Genomic DNA, 24,066 nt, shown 5'->3' with positions numbered 1-24,066 from the left:
TAATCAGATAAGAGAAAGGGGAGCTTAGAGTTGTGAATAGTTGTTTAATGTTCACTTTTAGAGTTAAAGAATAAATTGATATTATTTTCGTTAAATAGTGGAACTTGGGAGTTCTCTGTCACTCATATATTTTAACAGATTAAGAGGTGAGGTGAGCTTTTCTGGGTGTTTAGTTTACAGAAGGGTTCATGAACAGAAGGGTTCATCGCCGTGTCGTAACAAAATCAAGGATACATAAGTGACCAGAATGGAAGGAGGAAATTTGAATATTGATCATCCATTATTGATCATCATAACAGTTTGTCAAATATAAAGAGCGGAACAGCAAGCCATATTAATCCTCCATGACCAATGTACGCTTATAATGAAGGATTGATACTCTTGCAATATTCTATTATAATAATTTCTAAGGGGTGAACCAAGAGAATTGGACCAGACAAATCTCTAAACCCTGAAGCTACCTATTTGAGAATATTAAAAGAATGGATCAGGACATTAAGCTAGTGTGAGTTATAGTTTATCAATTCTCAGTGGACCTTGGGAGTGTGCTAGGGGGCTCGAAATATTCCATTTATTAAAAACCAAACAAGTTAAGTTGGGCAACAGCAGCACTTGAGCTAAATGTCAATATTAGGCAAGTTGAAAGCATCCATTATTCATGAGCAATAAATGAAGCATTAAAAAAGTATGAGCTTATTATGACGTTTGTAATAGGTCAAATGAACCTATCCTGTTAGCGTTCTTAAATATAAGGTGCTAGATAGAAAAGGTTTAGTTTTAGATTCATCTTTATAGAAGAAAATACAAGTGGAAGATTTGAGCCTCTGACAGTCCAGATAAACAGCCCCAGCCTCTTCAGCCTTTCCCTATAGCTCAAACCCTCCAACCTCGGCAGCATCCTTATAATTCTTTACTGTACCCTTTCATGTTTAACAACATATTTTCTATAGCAGGGAGACCAGAGTTGAATGCAGTATTCCAAAAATGCCCTAACCAATGAACATTACAAGTCCAACATGATGTCCAAAATCCAATGCTCAATGCGCTGTCCAATAAAGGCAAGTGTACCAAATGCCAGCTTCACCACCCAGTCTACCTGTGAATCTGCTTTCAAGGAACTATCAATCTATACTACAAGGTCTCTTTATTCAGCAACACTCCCGAGGACCTTACTATTAGGTGCATAAATCCTGCCTTGATAGGCCCATATAAAGTACAGCACCTCACATTTATCTAAATTAAACTCCATCTGCCACTCCTCAGCCTCTTTGCCTAGTTTATCAAGGTCCTGTTGTACTTTGAGATAACCTCCTTCACTGTCCACTACACCAGCAATTTTAGTGTCATCTGCAAACTTATTAACCGTATCTCCGATATTCACATCCAAATCATTTATACAAATAACAAAAAGCAGTGGACCCAGCACTGATCATTGTGGCACACCACCGTCTGCAGGATTCTAATACAAAAAGCAAACCGCCACCAACACTCTCTTTCTTCTACCTTCAAGCCAATTTTGTATCCAAACGGCTGGTTCTCCCTGTATTCCATGCAATCTAACTTTGCTAACCAGTCTACCTTGTGGAACCTTGTCGAACGCCTTACTGAAGTCCATATCGAAAATGTCCATCTCTCTGCCTTCATCAATCTTCTTTGTTACTACTTCAAAAAACTCAATCAAGTTGGTGAGACACTATTTCCCACACGTATAGATGTTGACTAGATGTTTCCCATGTTGACTGTCCCTAATCAGTCCTTGCCTTTGCAGATATATGTAAATCCTTAGGATTCCCTTCACCAACTTGCCCACCAACAATGTCAGGCTCTCCCATCTGTAGTTCCCTGGCTTTCCTTACCATCTTTCTTAAAAACTGGCACCACATTAGTCAACCTCCAGTCTTTCAGCATCTCAGCCGTGGCTATCAATGATACTAAGGACCCAGCAATCACTTTCTAGCTTCTCACAAAGTTAGGGGGTACACCTAATCAGGTCCCAGGGATTTATCTTCCTTTATACATTTTAAGATATCCAGGACTGCCACCCCTATATTATGGACACCTTGCACAATATCACTGTATACGTCCCCAAGTTCTCTCACTTCCATGTCCTCCTCAACAGTAAACACTGATGCAAAATACTGATTTAGTATCTCTCCCATGTCGTATGGTTCCAATAATAGGCGATCTTGCTGATCTTTATTCTCTTCCTAGTTATTCTTTTGCCCTTAATGTATTTGTAGAATCTCTTTGAATTCTCCTTAACACTGTCTGCCAAAGCGCTCTCCTGTCCCCGTTTTGCCCTCCTGATTTCCCTCTTGAGTATATTGTTACTGTCCTTATACTGTTGTGGTTCTGTTCGCCGAGCTGGAAGTTTTTGTTGCAAATGTTTCGTCCACTGGTTAGGCGACATCATCAGTGCTTGGGAGCCTCCTGCGAAGCGCTTCTTTGATGTTTCCTCCGGTGTTTATAGTGGTCTGTCCCTGCCACTTCTGGTTGTCAGTTTCAGCTGTCCGCTGTAGTGGTTGGTATATTGGGTCCAGGTCGATGTGTTTGTTGATGGAGTTTGTGGATGAATGCCATGCCTCTAGGAATTCCCTGGCTGTTCTCTGTCTGGTTTGCCCTAGGATAGTAGTGTTGTCCCAGTCAAATTCATGTTGCTTGTTGTCTGCGTGTGTGGCTACTAAGGATAGCTGGTCGTGTCGTTTCGTGGCTAGTTGATGTTCATGTATGCGGATTGTTAGCTGTCTTCCTGTTTGTCCTATATAGTGTTTAGTGCAGTCCTTGCATGGTATTTTGTACACTACATTCGTCTTGCTCGTGTTGGGTATCGGGTCCTTCGTTCTGGTGAGTTGTTGTCTGAGCGTGGCTATTGGTTTGTGTGCCGTTATGAGTCCTAGGGGTCTCAGTAGTCTGGCAGTCAGTTCCGAGATGCTCCTGATGTATGGTAGTGTGGCTAGTCCTTGCAAGGACTGCACTAAACACTATATAGGACAAACAGGAAGACAGCTAACAATCCGCATACATGAACATCAACTAACCACGAAACGACATGACCAGCTATCCTTAGTAGCCACCCACGCAGACAACAAGCAAAATGAATTCGACTGGGACAACACTACTATCATAGGGCAAGCCAGACAGAGAACAGCCAGGGAATTCCTAGAGGCATGGCATTCATCCACAAACTCCATCAACAAACACATCGACCTGGACCCAATATACCAACCACTACAGCGGACAGCTGAAACTGACAACCGGAAGTGGCAGGGACAGACCACTATAAACACCGGAGGAAACATCAAAGAAGCGCTTCGCAGGAGGCTCCCAAGCACTGATGTCGCCTAGCCAGTGGACGAAACATTTGCAACAAAAACTTCCAGCTCGGCGAACAGAACCACAACAACGAGCACCCGAGCTACAAATCTTCGCACAAACTTTGTCCTTATACTCTTCTGCTATGTATACCTGGATATGCTTCCTTTTCATTGACAAGAGCCTCAATTTCTCTAGTTACTCAGCATTCCCTACACCTACGAGCCGTGCCCTTCAACCCAACAAGAAGAAACTGTCTCGGAACTCTCGTTATCTCATCTTTGAAGACCTCCCAGTTTCCAGCCATCCCTTTACCTGTCAATATCCGCCATCGATCAACGTTTTAATGTTCTTGCCTAATAACGTCAAAATTGGCCTTCCTCCAGTTTAGAGCATTAACTTTTAGATCAGGTCTAACCTTTTCCATCAATATTTCAAAACTAATAAAATTAGGATCACTGGCCCCAACTCCCCTGTGGACACCTCAGTCAGTTGCCATGTCTTATTTCTAAAGAGAAGGTCAAGTTTTGCTCCTTCTCTGGTAGTTACATTCACATAGTGAATAAGAACATTTTCTTAATAAACACTGAAAGAACTGCAGATGCTGTAAATAGAGAAAAAAGTAGACGTTGCTGGAAAAGCTCAGCAGGTATAGCAGTATCTGTTGAAAGAAATCAGAGTTAACATTTCAGTTCAAGTTCTGAGGAATGTTAACTCTGATTTCTGTCCACAGATGCTGCCAGACCTGCTGAGCTTTTCCAGCAATTTCTATTTTTGTCTAAGAAAAGTTTATTGTACACACTTAAGAAATTCCACTCTGTCCAGTCCCTTCTGGCAGTCCCAGTCTGCGTTTGGAGAGTTAAAATTCCCTACAATGACAACTATTATTCTTACAGATATCTGACAGCTCCTTAACACTTACTTCTCAATTTCCCGCTGACTACTGGAGGGGGTGATAATACAATCCAAGTAAGGTGATCATCACTTCCTTATGTCTCAGTTCCACCGAAATAACTTCACTGGACATATTCCCGGAATGTCTTTCATCTGTACAGCCATAATGTTATCCCTAACCAGAAACTTCACTCCCTCTTCTCTCTTGCCTTCCTTTCTATCCTTCCTTTGCTATCTATACCCTAGAACATTAAGCTGCAAGTCCTGTCCATCCGTGAGCCACATTTCTGTAATAGATTAGATATCCCAGTCCCATGTTCCCAACTATGCATTGAGTTCATCTGACATACCTGTCAGGCCTCTTGCATTGAAATAAATGCTATTTAGTTTATCAGTCCTACTCTGTTCTGTCTTCCTCTTCACTGCCTTGACTATTTGTCTTGTTCCTCCTCTCTACTGCTCTGGCCTCGGACTGATCTCTTTTCTCACTGTGCCTGGGACCCACCAATCCACCACCACCACCACGCACCCCCCACCCCGACATTTATTAATTTAAAACCTCCCGAACAGGTCTAGCAATTCTCTCCACCAGTATATTTGTCCCTTTCAAATTCAGGTGCTACCCATCCTCCTTATACAGGTCACTTTTACCCCAGAAGAGATTCCAATGAGCCAAAAATGCCTCTGCTATGCGTTCATATGCCCTGACCTCATTTTCCTACTCTCACTAGCACATGGCACCAGGAGAAATCCAGGGGACCCTCAAGGCCTACGTTTTAACCTGTTGCCTAAAGTTCTATATCCTCTGCTCAGGACCTCGTCTTTTTCCTTTCCTATGTCATTGGTGCGAACATGAACAACGACCTCCTGCTGGCCCCTCTCCACTTGAAGAATATTCTGCACCTTCCCCGTGATATGCCTGACCCTGGCATCAGGGAGGCAACACATCATTCTGATGTCTCATTGTTGGCCGCAGAAACAACAGTCTGTGCCTCTAATAAGAGAGTCCACTATCATAATCAATCAGTTGGAACCATGTACCCCTTGTCACAGTAGAGCCAGTCTCTGTACCAGAAACTTGGCTGTCAGTGCGACATTCCCCTGAGATTTCAAAGCAGTATACGTGTTTGAGATGGGGATAACCGCAGAAGACGCCTGCACTACCTGCCTACCCCTCCTACCTTTCCTAAAGGTAACGCATCTACTTTACTGTATCTGTGGTTTTTCCACCTTCCTGAACCTGCCATCCATCACACCCCCCAGCACCTGTAAATTCCTCATTGCCTCAAACTGTTGCCCCAACTGGTCCATGCAACCCAATAGGATTTATAACCAAACACACTTTCTGCAGACATAATTATCAGGAATGTTGTATTCTTCCTCACAACATACGTTCCCACTTAGATTTGTATCCCAGTCTGGCACAGTGGCTCTGTGGTTAGCATTGCTGCCTCACCGCGCCAGGGATCCAGGTTTGATTCCAGCCTCTGGTGTCTGTGTGGAGTTTGCTCATTCTCCCCGTGTCTGCGTGGGTTTCCTCTGGGTGCACTAGTTTCCTACCACATTCTAAAGATGTGCAGGTTAGGTAGTTGGGCCATGCTAAATTGCCCATAGTGTCTAGGGATATGCAAGCGAGGTGGATTATCCATGGGAAGTGCAAGGTTACAAGGATAGGGTAGAGGATGCTCTGGGTGGAAATTTCTTTGGAGGGTCAGTGTAGACTTGACTGAATGGCCTGCTTCCACATTGTAGGGGTTCTATGAAATTTGGAAATGTCACATTCTATCTCCACATCACTGATATATATTGTGAACAGCTAGGGCCTAGAACTGACCCCCAATAGTCACAGTCTGCCATGCGGAAATAGCCCATTTATTCCAACTCTATTAGCCAATCCTTAATCTATGCCAGTACATTACCCCCATCCCACAAGTTTTCATTTTTTTAACGAGCTCCCTATGGGGCACTTTTTTAAAGCCGTCTGACAATCTCAGTATATTATACTGTAAAACTTTCCTTATCAAATTTGTTGCTCACATCCTCCAAAATATTCCAAGCTAGTCAAACAAGATTTTCCGTTCACAAATCCATGCTGACTATATCTCATAAGATTGGAACTCCTCGGACACTATAGCAACCCATACCTGGATAGATCAAGCTTGGACAGCATTCAGCTTTGCATAACAAATTGCAAGTAGAACTCACCACCCAAGTGTCAGACAATGACCATCTGTAACAAGAGAGAATCTAACCACCTCTTGGCATTGAGCAGCCACAAAATAATATACATCAAAGACTGGGAATTCTGTAGCGAACAACTCATTAGCTGACTCCCCAAAACATGTCACCATTTACAAGGGTCATGTCAGGAGTGTGATGGAATACTCTTGCCTGGATGATTGCACCTCAAACAGCATTGAAGAAGCTCAACACTGCATGGGACAAAGCAATCTGCTTGATCAAGATTAGAGTGGTGCTGGAAAAGCACAGCAGGTCAGGCGGCTTCCAAGGAGCAGGAAAATCGATGTTTCGGGCAAAAGCCCACTCCTTTTGAAGGGTTTTTTGCCCGTAATGTCGCTTTTCCTGCTCCTCGGATGCTGCTTGACCTGCTGTGCTTTTCCAGCACCACACTCTCGACTCTGATCTCCAGCATCTGCAGTCCTCACTTTCACCTAATCTGCTTGATCAGCCCACTTGCCAACATTAATATTCACTCCCTATACCACCAGCACACAATGACAATAGGGTGTACCATCTAAGATATGCAGAGCAGCAACTTGCCAGAGCACCTGCAACATCAAATCCCCAGCTGTTACCACCCAAAAGGACAAAGGCAGAAAATGCATTGGAACAAGTTCCCCTCCAAACCAATCACTGACTTGGAAATATATTGCCATTCCTTCAGCGTCACTGGAGACAAAATCCTGTGGAATTGCCTCCTTAACAGCATTGTGGGTCTACCTACAGCACATGGACTGCAGTGGTTCAAAAAAAAAGATGCATACCAGATTGAGCTCAGACATTCTGAAAAAAATTGGCAGCGATTTGAATAGTGAAGCTGCTGTGGAACTGCTAATCAACAAAATAGAAGCAATGATCCATTGATATGTTGCTGTTTTAAATCTGTCATAAGGTTACCACTGTTATGGGAATAGTAATGCATTGTTAATAGGAACAGTCTTACTGAGGCTTTATCTATAGCAAGAAGGTGATTGTTTGGGAGAGTGTATAACCACTGTACATTGAGTGAAAAAATATGATATAGTAGGGTTCACTAGCATGCTCTGGAAATGGGTAGTGCCTGTAAACCCTTCTTTTAAATCTCTGATATAGAGAAGTTTTGTTTTATACCTTACTCCATGGAGTCACAATTAGCTGGTCCAAACATTCCACCACTTTTTCAAAATATTATGTTTGAAATGCCAATAAATTGAAAAATAAAGAAGTATTAGAAGCACAACTGCTTTACTGTGAAATTTTGCTCGTCACTGTAAAACGCGTCATGAAAATCCTGAAGTATATTCAATTAGCGCTCACCCATCGCAACCTTGCCATTTGTGAAGATTTCGTCAGTACTAGCCTGTGACGATCCTAATGGCATTAGCCTGCAATTAAGTTGCATTATCCTCAGAAGACCTATCCATGCTTGTAACATTTTGTCTCCTTATTATATGTTTCCTTCATTTAAAATAATACTCTTCAGGAAGAAATGTTTAGCAAGCTGCTCTTGGTTACGTTGAATCTCTCAAAAGGCAGCATGCCATTATGGTTAGAACTTTTCCACCAGCAAATGATGCAACATTCAAATGTAAGATAATTGGTATCATTGTAAACAAGTGGAAAAACTGCCAGGTGATATTCATAGAAATGACATGACCTCACATTTCCTTCATTTAATTTTGCAACATTTCCTAAAGTAACCCCACAGATGAACTTTCCACTCACTTCAGTTTTTCAGATATAATGATGTATTCCATGGTTATTTTTGACTTGGTGTTGTCAGCCATCCATCGAGGATTGTAGGCAGGAGTGAGGCCCCAAGGGTGTTGTTTGACAGGAGCCTATGTACTTCAGAACTTTTTCAAGAACTAAATATAAACAAGTACAAGTATTGTCATTTCAGAGTACTTGTAGCTGTGAATCAGTAATTACATGGAATTGGAAATTTGCTTTTTAAACTAAAATTGTACTGAAAAACCTTCTGGATTAACTACAGGAAATTTAAGGTAATGCAGATTTGAAACAAAGTAAAGGCAGATTGCAAAACAAGACAGTTTTCTCAATTCAATCATTGAAAATTTGTAGCAGGGTGACTAGTGACCCAGAGGTGTGCGTCTCTACATTCTGGTATAGTAGCTGTGCATTGTTTGCTAACTTTTCAGACTACACTGTAAAAGGCAGACAGTCCAGTTAGATGGGTTGGTGACGATTCACCACGGCAGATTCGCCGCCGATGATTAGCCACTGCCGGTTCTCCACCAGCGTTTCTCCACTGGGGTCTTTTGGCCTCCTGGAGACTATTCACCACCAGAAATATATATATGTACTGATTGTTTTCCCTCCCACCTGTTCTTTCATACTTCTCAGTCCCCTTTATTTATACAACTACATACTACATGTTGATTAAAAAAACAGGGAAAATAAATATCATTTTATTGGTTTATATATAAAAATGAGTTACAAACTTTAACCAGAAAAAGGAAATATATTTTAAAAATCCTTATAATGGAAGTAAAATCTCACATTAATATTAAACAATGAAAATTTAGTTCATTTGATAGTAATGCGCTATTTATTTATAAAGGTAAAAGCCAAAGCAATTATCATGTTTGCTTTTAAAGTATAATCAGGATCGGTGTTGTATTGACGAGTTGTTCCAACTGCAGCAATATGTCTATGCAAACTTTGTGCCAAATGAAAGAAACAGCCCCTAATTCTAACTTCAGGGAAACATTCTCTCATAGCACTGACAGCTGCCTGCTCAAAGTCACAGTGGATACACTGTGGTCTGGGATTAGGTATCATTTCAAACATGCATACATACGTTGAACGCTGCTTATTTGATAGAAGTATATACACTATTGGATAGTCAAGGAAGTAATCGTATAATCATATTTGGTCAGGAATCTTGGATACATCATTTAGCAGAATCGATGTGGTTTGTGGATGGTACGTTCAACATAGCCCCTATTTTATTCTTTCAGGTATATTGTATTTTAGCAAAAAGACTTTGATGGGGTTCATTCAATATTGTATATATTTCTATTTGCGGTGGCAAATCGTCTTCAGTGGTCAAAGGGCAGTGGCTAATCGTCGGCAGTGAATCTGCTGTGGTGAAGGGTCCCATCCTGCAATTAGATACATATGGGTGCTCGTTTGTGGATGGCATAATTGGTGCAAAGATGCTGTAGTCCCCTCTTTCAATGAACATTCTTTACTTTCATCATTTCCAAAACTGGACCAGAAAGTAAGATTGATGCCATGTAAATGACAAGACTTCAGTTTCACTGTAACTGGTGTCAAAGGATTTTGTGATTGTTGTGCAATATTCAATAAAGGTCTTATCTGACAAACATGACTTAATTTGTCGCGGAGGTAACTAGGGGATTCAACGAAGTTAGTACATTTCATGTATTCAAAATAGATTTCAGCCAGACATTTGACAAGATCCTATGTGGTAGATTTGTCAGAAATGTACAATCCCATCTGATCCAAGGTAAGTAATAAATTGGCTCAGTGGCAGGAAATAAGGGTATAATAGCCATAAGACACAGGAGCAGAAGCAGGCCATTCAGCCCATCAATACCAGTCTGCCATTCAATGAGATCGCAGCTAATCTGATAATCCTCAACTCCATTTTCACTGATTGATGTGTGTTGCCGTGATTGGAAAGCTATTTCCAGTCAGTGTTGGAGAGTAAAGGAGACAAAGGAATCCATAATATATGGGTGACTCCTGAGAAGTGTAAATGGACAGAAGGCTGCACTTAGCTGCCTTTGCTCCAAAGAAAATAGTCAATCTTTACTCATAGCTAAAATTCTTCACTCCCAGTAAAACCTTCTAAATCTCCTCTGTACCATCTAGAATGCAATCACGCCCTTTCCATAACACAATGCCCATAACTGTATGCTGTTCTCCAGTGCAGCCCAGCAATTTAGTTTTTTTTTTAAATACACTTTTAATAAAACCTCCCTGCCCTAGTATTATATGTTTTTCTTTTTGGCCAAAAATAATTGTCTCTTCTTAACAGCTTTCGTGTGGGATTGCAATTTCTTACTTTCAAAGACCTAGCTCAAAGTTTCCTCAAAGGTCAATGTGTCATGCACTGCTGATTGTTCAATTTCACATAAAAATCTAAGCATTTATCTCTTCCCATGAAACTCCATTACACTGGATTCCAAAGGTTCCACTCTAACACTTATAATACAATTGCACTTCTTTCAAAGATAGCTTCATTCACTGCTGCGGGGTTTCTTTGAGTTCCAGTATTTATGGGTTGCCTTCACACCCATTCTCTGTTACCAAATAGTTTCTGGGATTTCAGTAAGCCACATCTCCTCAGAGTCATCTGCACCACATTAGCTTTATGGGGATACCTTCTTTGGCTGCTCCTCTCTTTCCAGTCAGAGTCAAAAACTTCTACTTGCTCTCAGTTCCTCAGGACTTCACCTGAACCCTGGCTTCCTGGAATCTGCTGACTGCAGCGCACATGCTATGTGAAAACTCTTCTCATTGTGTCCAATCGCTGTCTAGCCACATAGTTTACCTTTCCCCATCCCCATAGGGTCATCAGTCTGGTTTTTCCACTACCACCCCCAGTAAGTGAAATGCGCTGCCAGTCGAAGTGGTTGAGGCAGGTACATTAACACATTTAAAAGGCATTTGAATAACTACATGGATAAGACAGGATTAGTAGGATATGGGCCAAATGCATGGAAATGGGGTTAGCGTGGACGGAATTTTGATCATAATGGACCAGTTTGGGCTAAAGGGCCTTTCTCCATGCTGTAGGTTTCTATGGCTCTATGAACTTTAAGTGGACTCCTACCTGCAGACTCCTAAAAAATGAAATAGGAGCTGGGCTGAACATCCATGGCTTGTCCCAATCCGTGCAAGTGTGCCAGAATTGCCAGCTGTGCTGGAACTTGGCGTTGATAAGCTCCATGGTCACGCCACAGGAACACTCACATGGGAGCCTGAAACTACAGTTTATCACCATTGACTGACCCAAGTGAGCCCTTGTTCAACATCTGTGGAGACCAGAAAACAGTTACTACTAAATAACAAGATGCCAAAGGGGGACAACAATGGGAGAAGCAAACAAAAAAGTTGAGAGTGCATAATCATGAACTGTTTGTTTCTAAATAAAATTAAAAAGAAATGGAGAAAGAAAAACACATGAATAAAGCCAAAACCAGCAAAAAGAAACAAAACCGAATTGGGGCAGAGGTTAAGAACAAGAATTTTTCAACTGTGTTGAATCCAGAACATTATGTAGTACTGTCAGAATGCACAGCTTCTCTTTTGGCATCATGGACTTTTTCCAAATTAAAAAAATTGTAATGAGTGGCTGCATGTGTTCTAGCTATTTCTCTCTTTGATATATAAACATTTTTTATTCTAGTAATTTCCTGGTCCCTTCATGTACTGAAAAGTTGTGTCAACTTCCCTTTCAATTTCTACCCTCCTTTCAGTTTCACAATGTCCATCTCCAATTCTCCTCTTCCCTGATTTCTAATGTCTGTATTTCTGCTAACAGCTAATATTCATTTATGATCATCCTTAGTCCCACACCTCCCTTGACTGTTTCCTCACTCCCCACTCACTCTAATGACTGTGTTCCATTCTTTGTTTCTCCATTTCTCCTTATGGTCTAATGAAATCACTTCTATTGTACTATTTCCTATAGTATTGTCTTATACTTCAATAAGTGGACCCATTCCCCTACCGTCACTACCACCAGCGTGTTTGACAGGCCATTAACACTGTCTATTCTTTTAACTGTGTTTCTCCTCCCACATCATCATCTCCCTCGCAGAATCATAACAGAAGTCCCTGGTTCTCCCTTTCCACCAACTAATATTTCTGCTACCTCCAGCATAAATATACCACCAATGAAATAGACCTGTGCTCTTTCAGGGTTCAAAGGCACTCACTTCACTCGTGCTCTGGTCCACTTCTCCAGCAAACTCAACATCTCTCCTCCTGACAGCAGCTCTCTATGCAAGCACAGTTATAGAGTCATAGAGATGTACAGCACGGACACAGACGCTTTGGTCCAACTTGTCCATGCTGGCCAAATATCCCAACCTAAGCTAGTCCCACCTGCCAACACCTGGGCCATATCCCTCCAAACCCCTCCAATTCACATACCCATCCAGATGCCTTTTAAGTGTTGCAATTGTACCAGCCTCCACCACTTCCTCTGGCAGCTCATTCCATACACGTACCACCCTCTGCGTGAAAAAGTTGCCCCCTAGGTCTCTCTCATATCTTTCCCCTCTCACCCTAAACCTATGCCCTCTAGTTCTATGTCTATTTATCCTATCCATGCCCCTCATGATTTTGTAAACCTCTATAAGGTCGCCCCTCAGCCTCCAGGGAAACACTCCAGGGAAAACAGCCCTAGCCTATTCAACCTCTCCCTGTAGTTCAAATCCTCCAGCCCTGGCAACATCCTTATAAATCTTTTCTGAAACCTTTCAAGTTTCACAGCATCCTTCTGATAGGAAGGAGACCAGAATTGCATGCAATATTCCAACAGTGGCCTAACCAAAGTTGGTGCAACACATTTCATCATCTCTCCCTTACATCCCAAACACCACTTCTTCATAAAGCAGTGACTTAGTAGTATTCTATAGTCTCTGCTCACAATATAATCCTTTCTACATTGGGAAATCCAAATGCAATTTGGTGACCGTTTTGTGGGAGCATCTCAGTTCAGGCTGCAAATGTGACTGAAGCATCCAGAGGCTTAACATTTTAATTCTCTACCTCGCGTACTTTGATGTTTCTGTCCCATGCATCCAGCATGCACTGAAGTTCAAATGCACGAAGAACAGCATCTTCAATTCTGAAAATTGACTTTCAAGCCTTTGGGCTCAACGTTGAGTCCGACACCTTTTGGTTCATAATCTGTGTCCCCCATTTCTTTCCTTTCTCTTTCAAAACATTAATATATGCTTTCCAGAAGCCTCAATGCCTGTTCAGAAATAGTGTTCCCAGGCCTCTGATGATGGCAATGAACCTGATCAATTTGCTCTGTTCCTGAAATGTTGGCATTAATTGTAGAGCCTCTTTATTGCCCTTGACTAGATTTTACCATTGATTGAGATTCTAGGCCAAGTGAGAGGGCACTAAGAAGAGAATAGTCGGGAGCCATGTGTTGTTCACATTGGCTAGTGGTGGCAGATTGCTTAATGTCTGGCATTAAGTGTAGAATGTGCAAACAGTGCATTGGAATGAAGAATGTACAAAATAATATTTACCCCTTGCATTTACCAAACTTGTATGCTATTTAGTTTTTTTACCTTGTGATTGCGGAGGTGATTCTAAAAAAAATTGCTGAAAATATTTTGAAAAATGCCATAGAAAAATATATATCAAAATGCAAATTGTAATATTCTCAATAAAGCATTGACTTGAGTTCAGAAAAAAACAACATAGTTATGCTCTATATTTAGATTTATGTGGAGTTTTTGAAGTTTGCTTTTTCTTGCAACCTGACTAAATAAAATATTTCTGGTATCATTTGGGGGGTTTTATTTTGTTTATTTATGTTTTTTGTCATTTCTCTTTACTCTGTATATTAGCTGGGAAGATGAAATATGCATATGTGGTTCAATAGGAATTGCTGCCTCAAACAGTCTTGTCTCAAATTAGTAAAATGTAATTCTGAAAGTAAATGACACTTGAGAGGTGCACCCATTTGACATTGTGGCTCAACATTTATATTGTTGCAAATATATCTTTTTATCCTCTTGATTTTCTTGGAGAGGCACTTAATACACAATTATTGTCAGAGCTGAGCAAAGTCAGTGAGGATTTATATACACTATATGACCATGAAGATAACCTTGGACGGTATCACTTTTCTGTTATTGAAATTAGATTTTAAACTTTTTCTTTAAATCAGAATTCAGCTTTGTCAAAGGTACAGTCTCAGCTTGCAACCTCAGATGAAATACATCTGCATCTAATGCCTGGTTGACATGGCCAAATTCAGACACATTCCAATTTGTTCATAGGATGTGGTTGTTACTGGTGAGGCCAGCATTTATTCCACTTACCTAGGTAAATTATCATGGATCTGAACACTTGGATCCTATAAACAGTGCAGACCCTGATTTAAGTAATTGGGTACTAAAGTTGTTTAAACTAAGACAGTGGTAGTCTTCTCTGGCACTAACTTTCACAATGTCAAGCTCCATTTGAGTGCGAGAAGGTGGTGAGCTAAAGCCCAGCACAGTGACTTGAATACACAATCTAGCTTCATTATTGTCTGGTGTTATCTTCTGGATAAAAGGTGCCACCAACTTGCTGAGATAGATGTGAAAGTTCTTCAGGGCATATTTTGAAGAACTGAATTGTGTGGTTATCTTGGTCAACGCTCATACCCAAAACACATCAACTGATTACTCATCTCAGTGCTGTTAATAGGAGAACTTGCATTGGTCGGTTTGATGGCTATCTTTTATTTGTTATTTATTGCCCATCACTGATTACTCTTGAGGAGTTGTGGTGAACCATCTTCTGATGAAAACTCATATCAGACACAACATCAACTCTATTTCTCTATCAACAGATGCATCCAGACCTGCTGAGTTTCTCCACCACTTCTCATTTTTATTTCAGATTTTCAGTATCCATAATATTTCATTTTTATTCTTGAATATGTGTGTCTTGTTAGATTATCTCACAAGGCAGCGAAGTGTCAATCAACTTAACTTCTCTTGAAGTCATTTGTCAGTGAAGCACCTCTGAACCTCCTGTTGATATGGAGTGCATAAATAAATGCAACTTATTTATTTTGTTTGACAATTTACATTGTTTGCTGTTTTCAGGGCACATTTACAGAAATCCCAGCGAGTAACATTCGGCAAGTGATTGCACGGAGACTAACAGAGTCCAAGACAACAATCCCTCATTCGTATGCTAGCATTGACTGTAACATTGACCAAGTCTTAAAGCTGAGGAAACAGCTAGCCAAAGGTGAGTTTTGTTGTCAGACCTAGCATTTATTTCTTAAGTTCCTTGACCTCTATCATCAAAGTCTTATGACATTAATGCTATAAATGTAAAATGAATGAAGAAAACTCTTGGATCAGGAAATATGTAAAAGAGACATTTAGGCTAATATTTTGCTCAGTATTCTTCATCAGCACTGCACATTGCTCTTTCTCTTTCAGGCAGTGAATGTTACACAGATACTTGCATTTTCGTTAATAATGATATTAGTGACTGAATTAATATTGCCCCCAACCAAATAATGGATCACATTTTCTCAGCGTTACCTTCATGGTCATATAGTGTATATAAACTTTGATGTCATAGCATGGTTTTGCCAGCATCACAGTTGATGATAACGGAACAGATTGTATCTTACCATTTCTTTCCTTATGCCTCTCAGTATGTCTCCCTTTTAAACCAATGATAACTGCACACTGAAGGAAACAAATATCTACGACCTGAGTAGGCAACTAATTGACTATCTCTTTGATCATATTTACAAGAGTTGAAGAGAGGTCGTAAATTGTTTTAAAGTCTATACTTTCTTGTTTAAACTTTAAAATGAACTTGATTGAGCTACAACTTGAACTGCCAATCACATGATTCATATGATCACAGTTGACCATAACTTCTGGAAAGATTCCACTCAATGGTTAACTGAATAGGACATAACTCTGACATCGTCCTCCTGGTCTGTCACACTTTTACATTGTATACATCTTGCAGTCCACCGACACAGAAATACCAATAGTCAAGATGTCTCCTGTCACCATTCTGAACACAAGGGATATTTTATAACTCATTATGTCTTCGTGGTGCTATTGGTTCACCATTGATCTCATATAAATGAAAAATGGTTCAGACTGGAGAGAGAGAGGCCAGTTGTTACATAGAAATTACCTCACCAAGTTGAATCGGATTCATCCACAAACTCCATCGCAACACGAAAAATTCCTGTTTGTTGAAAAAACGTTCAGATGTAATTTCTGAATTCTGAATTTCAGTCTGCCATATACATCAAACCAGTCCATCAAACCAGTGACACCACAGCCAAACTCCAGGTTTACCAGAGACTGTTTCTAGTCCAAATCATCATTAAAATCTCATTCTGAAAGAAACCGCAGGAAAAGTAGGCACAAATGTCATCTTACTGTGCCCTTTTCAACAAATGTCCTTACCTTTGAGTTTTGATTTATTCTTAATTGTAAACCCTTTCCATTTTTTTTCCATTCCTCAGATAGATGTGTACACAATAAAAGAACAGAAATGTACACAACTATCTGCTGATCCTTAGCCTGATAATCACTAACTCTACGCTGCTGCAGCACATTTACTTTGTGGTGTCTTCTGGGGAAAAATAAAACTTTACACCATTCAAAGCTAGGCAGAGGTTCAGCACAAAATAATGGCAAAGCAGTGCATCTTTCTCTCATGATGCACAGATAGCATTGAGACTGCACTGCCAGAGCATGCTTTGAAGCCATGTTTAATCAAGACATTCCATAGGGAATTGAAAGATTGTTTGAAAGGGAAGATTGTGCAGGGTTACAAAGAGAATGGCACCAGGTGCAGTGCTCATTTGGGTAGCCAGCATAGATGTGATGGGCCAAGTACCATCTCCTGCATTGTAACCGTTCTGTGATTCTATGAACTAGGGCAGCAATTTTTGTATTTAACCTGAATGAAAGAAGTTTCAATTTGGCAGTCAGTCACTACCGTTTATGCTACCAACATAAAATAAATTGAGCATTGCACTGTTTTTTGACAGTGATTTAAGAACCAAGCAACTGATTCAAATGGAATTACTGCTTATATATTTGTTATATATTTGGAATGGTATGAGATTTCTTATTTAATGCAATGTAACATTTGCTGGAATTTGCACAGCGGGTATTTGAGTTTGAGTCGGACGTTTTCTGGGTTTTTATTTTGTTTGCAAATATGTTTCAATAACAGAGTCCTGTAGTTTCATTCCTGAATCTTGGGTTTAACATTACCTCAGACTACTGAGTGTAAGTATTATTTAGTTTCCTGCAGGTTTAAATTGACGACATGCAACACTAACTGACCCAGTCTCTTGCTTCTTCCGTTAGGTTCGTCAGCTAAATAGCCCATAATTTTATCCTTTTATAAATAGCTAAACAAACCATAATAGACAAAAAAGTGTAAGAGAGCCAGGAATAGGATTCATACCACGTAATGTGTGTTTTGAAAGGTTTCCCACACTTCAAACACTGTACTCCCAGTTGTTCTTGTTGCACTGAATCATTAAATCATAACAGTGTGGAAAAAGGCCATTCAGCCCATCGAATCCACACGACTCTCTGAACGGCATCCCACCCAGACGCACCCCCTTACCCAATCCCTGCATTTTTTCCTAAGGCTAATCCACCTAGCCTGCACATCCCTGAAGAGTATGGGCAATTTAGCGTAGCTAATTTATCAAACCTGCTCATCTTTGGACTGTGGGAGGAAACCACAGCACCTGGAGAAAAACCCTCTAAAGCACTGAGGACATGTAAATTTAACGCAGCCTGAGGCTGGAATCAAACCTGGGTTCCTGGTGCTGTGAGGCAGCAGCGCAAACCACTGAGCCACCCACTGTATAGAATAAGGAATTTCTTACCATATTAGCACAATCTGTAGGTAGTAATTCGATTTGAAAGGGTTTGGGAGAGATTTACCAGGATGTTGTTGGGAATAGGAGGTTTGAGTTATAAGGAGAGGCTGGGACTTTTCTTTCACTGAAGAGGTGACCTTATAGAGTTTTATAAAATAATGAGGGGTATAGATAAGGTGAATGGCACGTGTCTTTTCTCTAGGATGGGGATTTCAAGATAAGGGGACATATTCTTAAGGTGACAAGAGAAAAATTTTAAAAAGATATGGGGGCAGTTTTCCTTTACAGAGTGGTTCATGCATGGAATGAAGTTCCTGAGGAAGTGGTGGATGTGGCTGCAGTTACAGCTTTTAAAAGACATTTTAGATAGGTATGTGAATAGGAAATGTTTGAAGGCATATAAGTCAAGCACAGGAAGGTGGGACTAGTTTAGTTTGGGACTGTGTTTGGCTTGGACTGGTTGGACTGAATGGTCTGTTTCTGTGCAGTGTGAATTTGACTCTCATGCCTGAGTCAAATTGTATAAAATTGGAATTAAAGTTAGAGTGCACCACCCAATTTATTATGTGTTGCTAGTGGAGAGAAGAATCATTATGGGGTAGTGACTAATTATCTAATTGTGTGCTCAATCTCATCAAGAGAATTAGACACCAATGTGCACCAAAATCTCAAAACATGGTCATTGTGCATTTGACCTGTAGCTACTGTCTGCAAGGTACATTGGCTATGCCAAAATATTTCAAGTTTATTGAGCAGCAGCTAAGAACCAACAACCGAAAGTGAAACTAGCAGTGGTTTTTAGGCTTCCATGTATCTCTGATTGAGGTGAATTTCGTAACTGTATTCTGTGCTAATCATGAATTATGTAGTCTCTCTTTACTTTGAGAAGTGCAGGATGCATGCTAATGTTCCGCACAATGTGCTTTCCATTTATAGTATGGGACAGTATTTCATGGTACCACCGTTCAACTGTCACAGCGATTGTCACATCTCTCACTAGAAATGTTGTTGCAATCCAGGGCATGCTAATATTGTGCAATATTTCTTTTGGCTTGAACCCCCCCGATTGGAAGCCAAAGTTTGCTTTCTTTGTATTCCCTTCATATGTTAGGCCAAGCCTACAGCTCATCTCTGAGTGTGTAATGTCTTCTTCAGGTCTAAGTGGTCAGTTTCTGCTGTCCTATTGTTTAGACTGCAGAACATTTGCTGAGGCTTTCCTGTCCTCTTTTTATCTGGAAACTCATAGAAGCCCCATTTAAATTACCAGGTAAATGCTCAATACAATAAATAAGTTCCCTGGAAACCGGATGAGAGAATGTCCCTTTTCTCCCTTTATTTTCAAAGTAAATAGCTAAAGCAACTTGCAGAATTTCCAGCCATTTTATCAATAATCACATACAGTTTAATATGGAGGCGGTGAAATCCCATGTTGTATTTTCAGTGATTTTATTTGTACTGTCTGGTTCTCTGTTCTAGTTTTGAGGAGCAGGCGGTGCATGAGCTGAATCCAATGTAGGACAGTGTTCCTGCTTCTGTCACAGCAAGGGGAGAAAAGAAGCTTCTATTTCAGACTCTTATCGTTTTGTCAAATATGAATGCAAAATAATGATTGTGTAAAAGAGAGTCAGTGGAATGCATTGAACTCCCTGAAGGTACTTGTGGCTTACAGAAAAAAAGAATCTTCTTTACTGCCCGTTTAACACCTCACTTTCCCAGTTTAAGCATTGTGCCTCATGAGGCTAAATAAATTTGAATAATCCTCCCTCCCCTAGTTCGTCACCAGAATGTGGGAGGTAAACCAAACTGACTTGTCTGAGAGACTTTACTGTCTGAAACTGCTGACTGCTAGCTCTACTATGCTTAGGACCACAGCTGTCACAGACCACTGGAACTTCAGGCATGTCAAATGACTACGTTTCAACTCTTACCACCACCTTTCTCCCCTGTCCACCCAACATTTGTTTTTAAAAGGTTCCCATGTAGACCCTATTAACATTTAAGAATCTCTAGTCAAAAAATTAATCAGGCATTTGTGTCATACCGTCTCACCTTACTTGCGAAATCCAGGATCTGTTGCTGTTGGCTGTTTGCTGAGTGCCCATGCCACAGGTTCAGCAGTAACCGGAACCCCCCACCCCCAGACACCAATGTTGCACCAAAACGTGGGTTGCAAAAGCCCACATTGAATTACAACAATGAGCATTCACATTATCCAGATAATGTGTCTGACCAGGAATGGCATCTTCCTTGCATTTATCATCCCAATTACTTGTTTATGATTGAACTGCGATCTCCGTTTCTAAGGGATGTTTGGATTTTGTTTGTTCAAGTATTCCAGTAGGATTTAACACTGGAATTTATTTGTGGGATGTAGGCATCACTGGCTGGGCCAGCATTTATTGCCTGGCCTTACAGGTGGTGGTGAGTTGCCTTCTTGAACTGCTGCTGTCCTTGTCAGTGTAGGTAGACCCAAAATACTGTTACGGAGGAACTCCAGGATTTTGACCCAGTGACACTGAACAAACTGCGTTATTTCCATATCAGGATGGTGAATGGTTGGAGAGGAGCTTGGAGCTGGTTGTGTTCTCTTGTGTCTGCTTCCCTTTCTTCTAGATGGTAGTGGTCATACGTTTGAAATGTGCTGTCTGCAGAGCCTTGCTGACTTGCTACAATGTGTACTGCTGCTACTGAATGTTGGTAATTGAGAAAATGAACGTTTATGGTACCAATTGACCAATTTGTCCGGGATGGTGTCAAGTTGCTTGAATGTTGTTGGGAGTGTTACACCACACTCCTAACTTGTACCCTGTAGATGGTGAACATGCTTTAGGGAGTCAGGAGGTGAATTACCTGCTGCAGAATTCCTATCCTCTTATTTTGCAGCCACCTTTAATGAACAGAAACCTGAATTAAAAGAAAATCATGTGAAGTCCACTTGAAGGGATAATTAAAACCAGCCAAAGCTATTTGGATATCAACAACAAATGATGTGAAACCACACAAAAATGCTTCAGTGGTCCTGGAGACTTTTGTAAATAAAATGGCAGCATTTTATCCTGTTTGTTTTATTATAATGAGTATTGAGTGTATAACCTAGTTTTCTCTTTTAATAGCTGCCCTTTCCCTCAAGCCTATACCCTTGCTATGCTTTTGTACACTCATAAGAGATAATAATCACCATACTTCCACTAATCTGCTGGATTTAACAAGAGGTACACACTGCAATCCAACCCTCTTTAAAATGTCTGATGTATCTGAAAGTCATATCTTTATAGCTAAATGATTACACCTTACTTGGCAAATTCAGACCACAGTCAGAAGAATGGAGTATTTGGAATATTAATGTTTATTAAGGTAAAGTGGTATCCTTGAGGCTGGAGATGGCTGGAAAGAGATCCAAGATGTGCAATGTAGCAGGGCCCAATAAGTGGAGCCTACTGAAAAGATTGGGAACGGGTTGCAAAAAGGCCACAATTCTGTGGGGCCTGGGGGAGGAGGGGAGTGATGGCTGGCCCTGACAGCGAATATAAGGGTTTCAAGCGATGTGAGGCGGGTAGGTCAGAGACAGCATTATGGAAGTGAAAATGAATGGCCTGTATATGGAGGGGCTATGGGAATGAAGATGACAGTGTGCTTTGTCTCCCTGTCTCATTTTGTTGTTATATTCATCACAAGGACCATATAAACAACCCACTCAATGTTTAATCAGATTCCAGTTATCCAGCTGGAAGACTAATGTGCATTATATTTACTGAAAGGCTCAGACGTTCATTCCTGGTCTCCTCTTCCCCAACACCAACCTGCCATAAAGCCCAGCTAGTCCCCTCCATTTCAGTCTTGTTGCATGCTCTAATCTCTGTTGAATGGACAGGTAATTTACATCATGATCTCTGTTAGTGCTCCTATATAACTAGCTATCTGGGCACACTATAACTTGTGTTGTTGGCTCTCCAGAGAATGTCTTTCCAATCAGCACAGACGAATCTCTATTACAATGCAGTTAACACACAGTCCAAAGTCTGGTGCATTCCAATATGGCCACGATATTTAAGAGACGATAAAATAGCACCGGTTTCATTCATTCTATCTCGGTACTGAGGGTCACTTGTAGGTATCCCTTGAAAGATTTATATTGCCATCTCATTGCAGGGCAGCACGGTGGCTCATTGGTTAGCACTGCTGCCTCATCAGGGACTGGGATTAGATTCCAACCTTGGGTCACTATGTGGAGTTTGCATATTCTCACTGTGTCTGCATGCGTTTGGTCCAGGTGCTCCAGTTTCCTCCCAGAGGTGTGCAGGCTAATGAATGAGCCATGGTAAATGTGGTCAAACAGGGATAAGGTCTGGGAGGGATGATCATCGCAGAGTCAGTGCAGACTCAATGGCTCAAATAGCCTTTGTATTAATTGTGTGATGGGTTGGAAGTGTGCAGCCAAAAGGTATGGGGCTACTGTCAAAAGCCAGAATTCCAGTTAGGCTGGCAAAGCACAGTGGTAAATGTTGAATATCTAGGAGCTGATGGCTGCAGGAGAGTGCTCTCTAAAGCCCTTCCATTTCATCTCTTCCTCCAATATAATCCCTGCAGAGCCACTTTATTTCAGACTTGTCCTTATTGCTATTATTTCTGGAGCTGCCAGTTCATGTTTAACACTGTTCAGGCAAGAGCTGAACAGAGAGAGTTTTCAGAGCAGAGTTAGCTGTCTTGACTTGGGTAGAAATAGCAATGTTTCTACTGTATAACATTTTAAGTGCTTCCTCTTCAATCAATAGATGTATATGAAGTGAGACATTTTGTTTTGGATATAGAGCCTGAACTGTTCATTAAATCTAAGTTTAGAGATCATTCTTTGTACCAAGATACTGTTAACTATGTATTATTTGAGTACAAATCAGTAATTATTGAAGGCTTGCATTTAGAAACTGGCTTTGATTACATTATGAAACTGCTCAAATTCAGAGTTCATGAGGGCCCAGCCAATGACTCCGACAGCCCATGAACAAAATTTTTTTTGTTTTCTTCGTATAGATAATTGTCTGTGAGCTTGGACCAAGTAGATAGCTTTAGCAAACACAGTATATCACATACCACAAACTGTATCACACTGACACCAAACCATGAGACCCTGTGACACAGACACCACAGGCAATATATGACCCTGTATCCCACACACATATGCACTCACACATCGCAGACAGTGTATAATCCTGTTTTAAATACACACACCACAGACCAGGACCCGATATGTCTCTCACCTTGTTGTATGAACACACATCACAGACTGTGACTCTGTACCTCATAACACTGCAGACTATGGGAGATCCCGTACCACCAAATAAAGTCACACAGCAGACTGAACCATCCTGTGGTCCACACATGAGTACTATAAACTATGTGTAACCCTGGAATAGGAATGCACGTCCCCACAATATGACCCTGCACCTTATAAACACATTCCTGATGACCGGCTTATGCCCAAAACGTCAACGCTCCTGCTCCTCAGATGTTACCTAACCTGCAGTGCTTTTCTAGCGCCACACTTTTCCACCCTGATCTCCAACATCTGCAGTCCTCACTTGCTCCTTATAAACACGGCAGATTATGTGAGATACCATACTCCACACCAACACACACCCTCCACAGACTGCATATGGCCCCACACATACACTACAGACTGTGCAGAGCTCTAATGTAATACAGGACCACTGCTGCAGGCCACTGACAAGCTGACATTGTCCTATAATATCAACATGATTTGGAGATGGATCAATCCTGTAGTATAAGTTCATTGATTACTGTAATATGACATCACATTCGCAGCATGTTGCACAAGGCACTTAGACTGTGACAAGGATTGGAGCCAATGCAGGGAAGGCCTGATTGCTGTTCACCGCCTACGTTTATTTCTGCTTCCTAGTCATGGAGTTCAGTAGAAACTGTGCTCCTGTGCTGAGGACCACACAGGTTCCTCTCTTTTTCCTATTTCCTCCTAACCACCTCAAATGCACATT

The 24,066-nt window shown here is 40.9% G+C and overlaps 1 protein-coding gene across 4 annotated transcripts in view; it reads left to right on the top strand.

The window, feature by feature from the left end:
- Positions 1-24,066, top strand: part of pdhx (pyruvate dehydrogenase complex component X) — a 219,183-nt gene that overhangs the window by 147,291 nt on the left and 47,826 nt on the right. For all 4 annotated transcript variants that reach the window (XM_043706270.2, XM_043706268.2, XM_087996783.1 and 1 more), the window contains one exon: positions 15,270-15,417. In XM_043706270.2, coding sequence (XP_043562205.2) covers positions 15,270-15,417 — 148 coding nt within the window. The remainder of the gene's footprint in view (positions 1-15,269; positions 15,418-24,066) is intronic.

The sequence above is a fragment of the Chiloscyllium plagiosum genome, unplaced genomic scaffold, assembly GCF_037043375.1.
Source record: "Chiloscyllium plagiosum isolate Xiang-an unplaced genomic scaffold, Cpla_swu_hap1 HiC_scaffold_18, whole genome shotgun sequence".
Classification (NCBI taxonomy): Eukaryota; Metazoa; Chordata; class Chondrichthyes; order Orectolobiformes; family Hemiscylliidae; genus Chiloscyllium; species Chiloscyllium plagiosum.
This window is presented reverse-complemented; position numbering and strand designations above follow the sequence as displayed.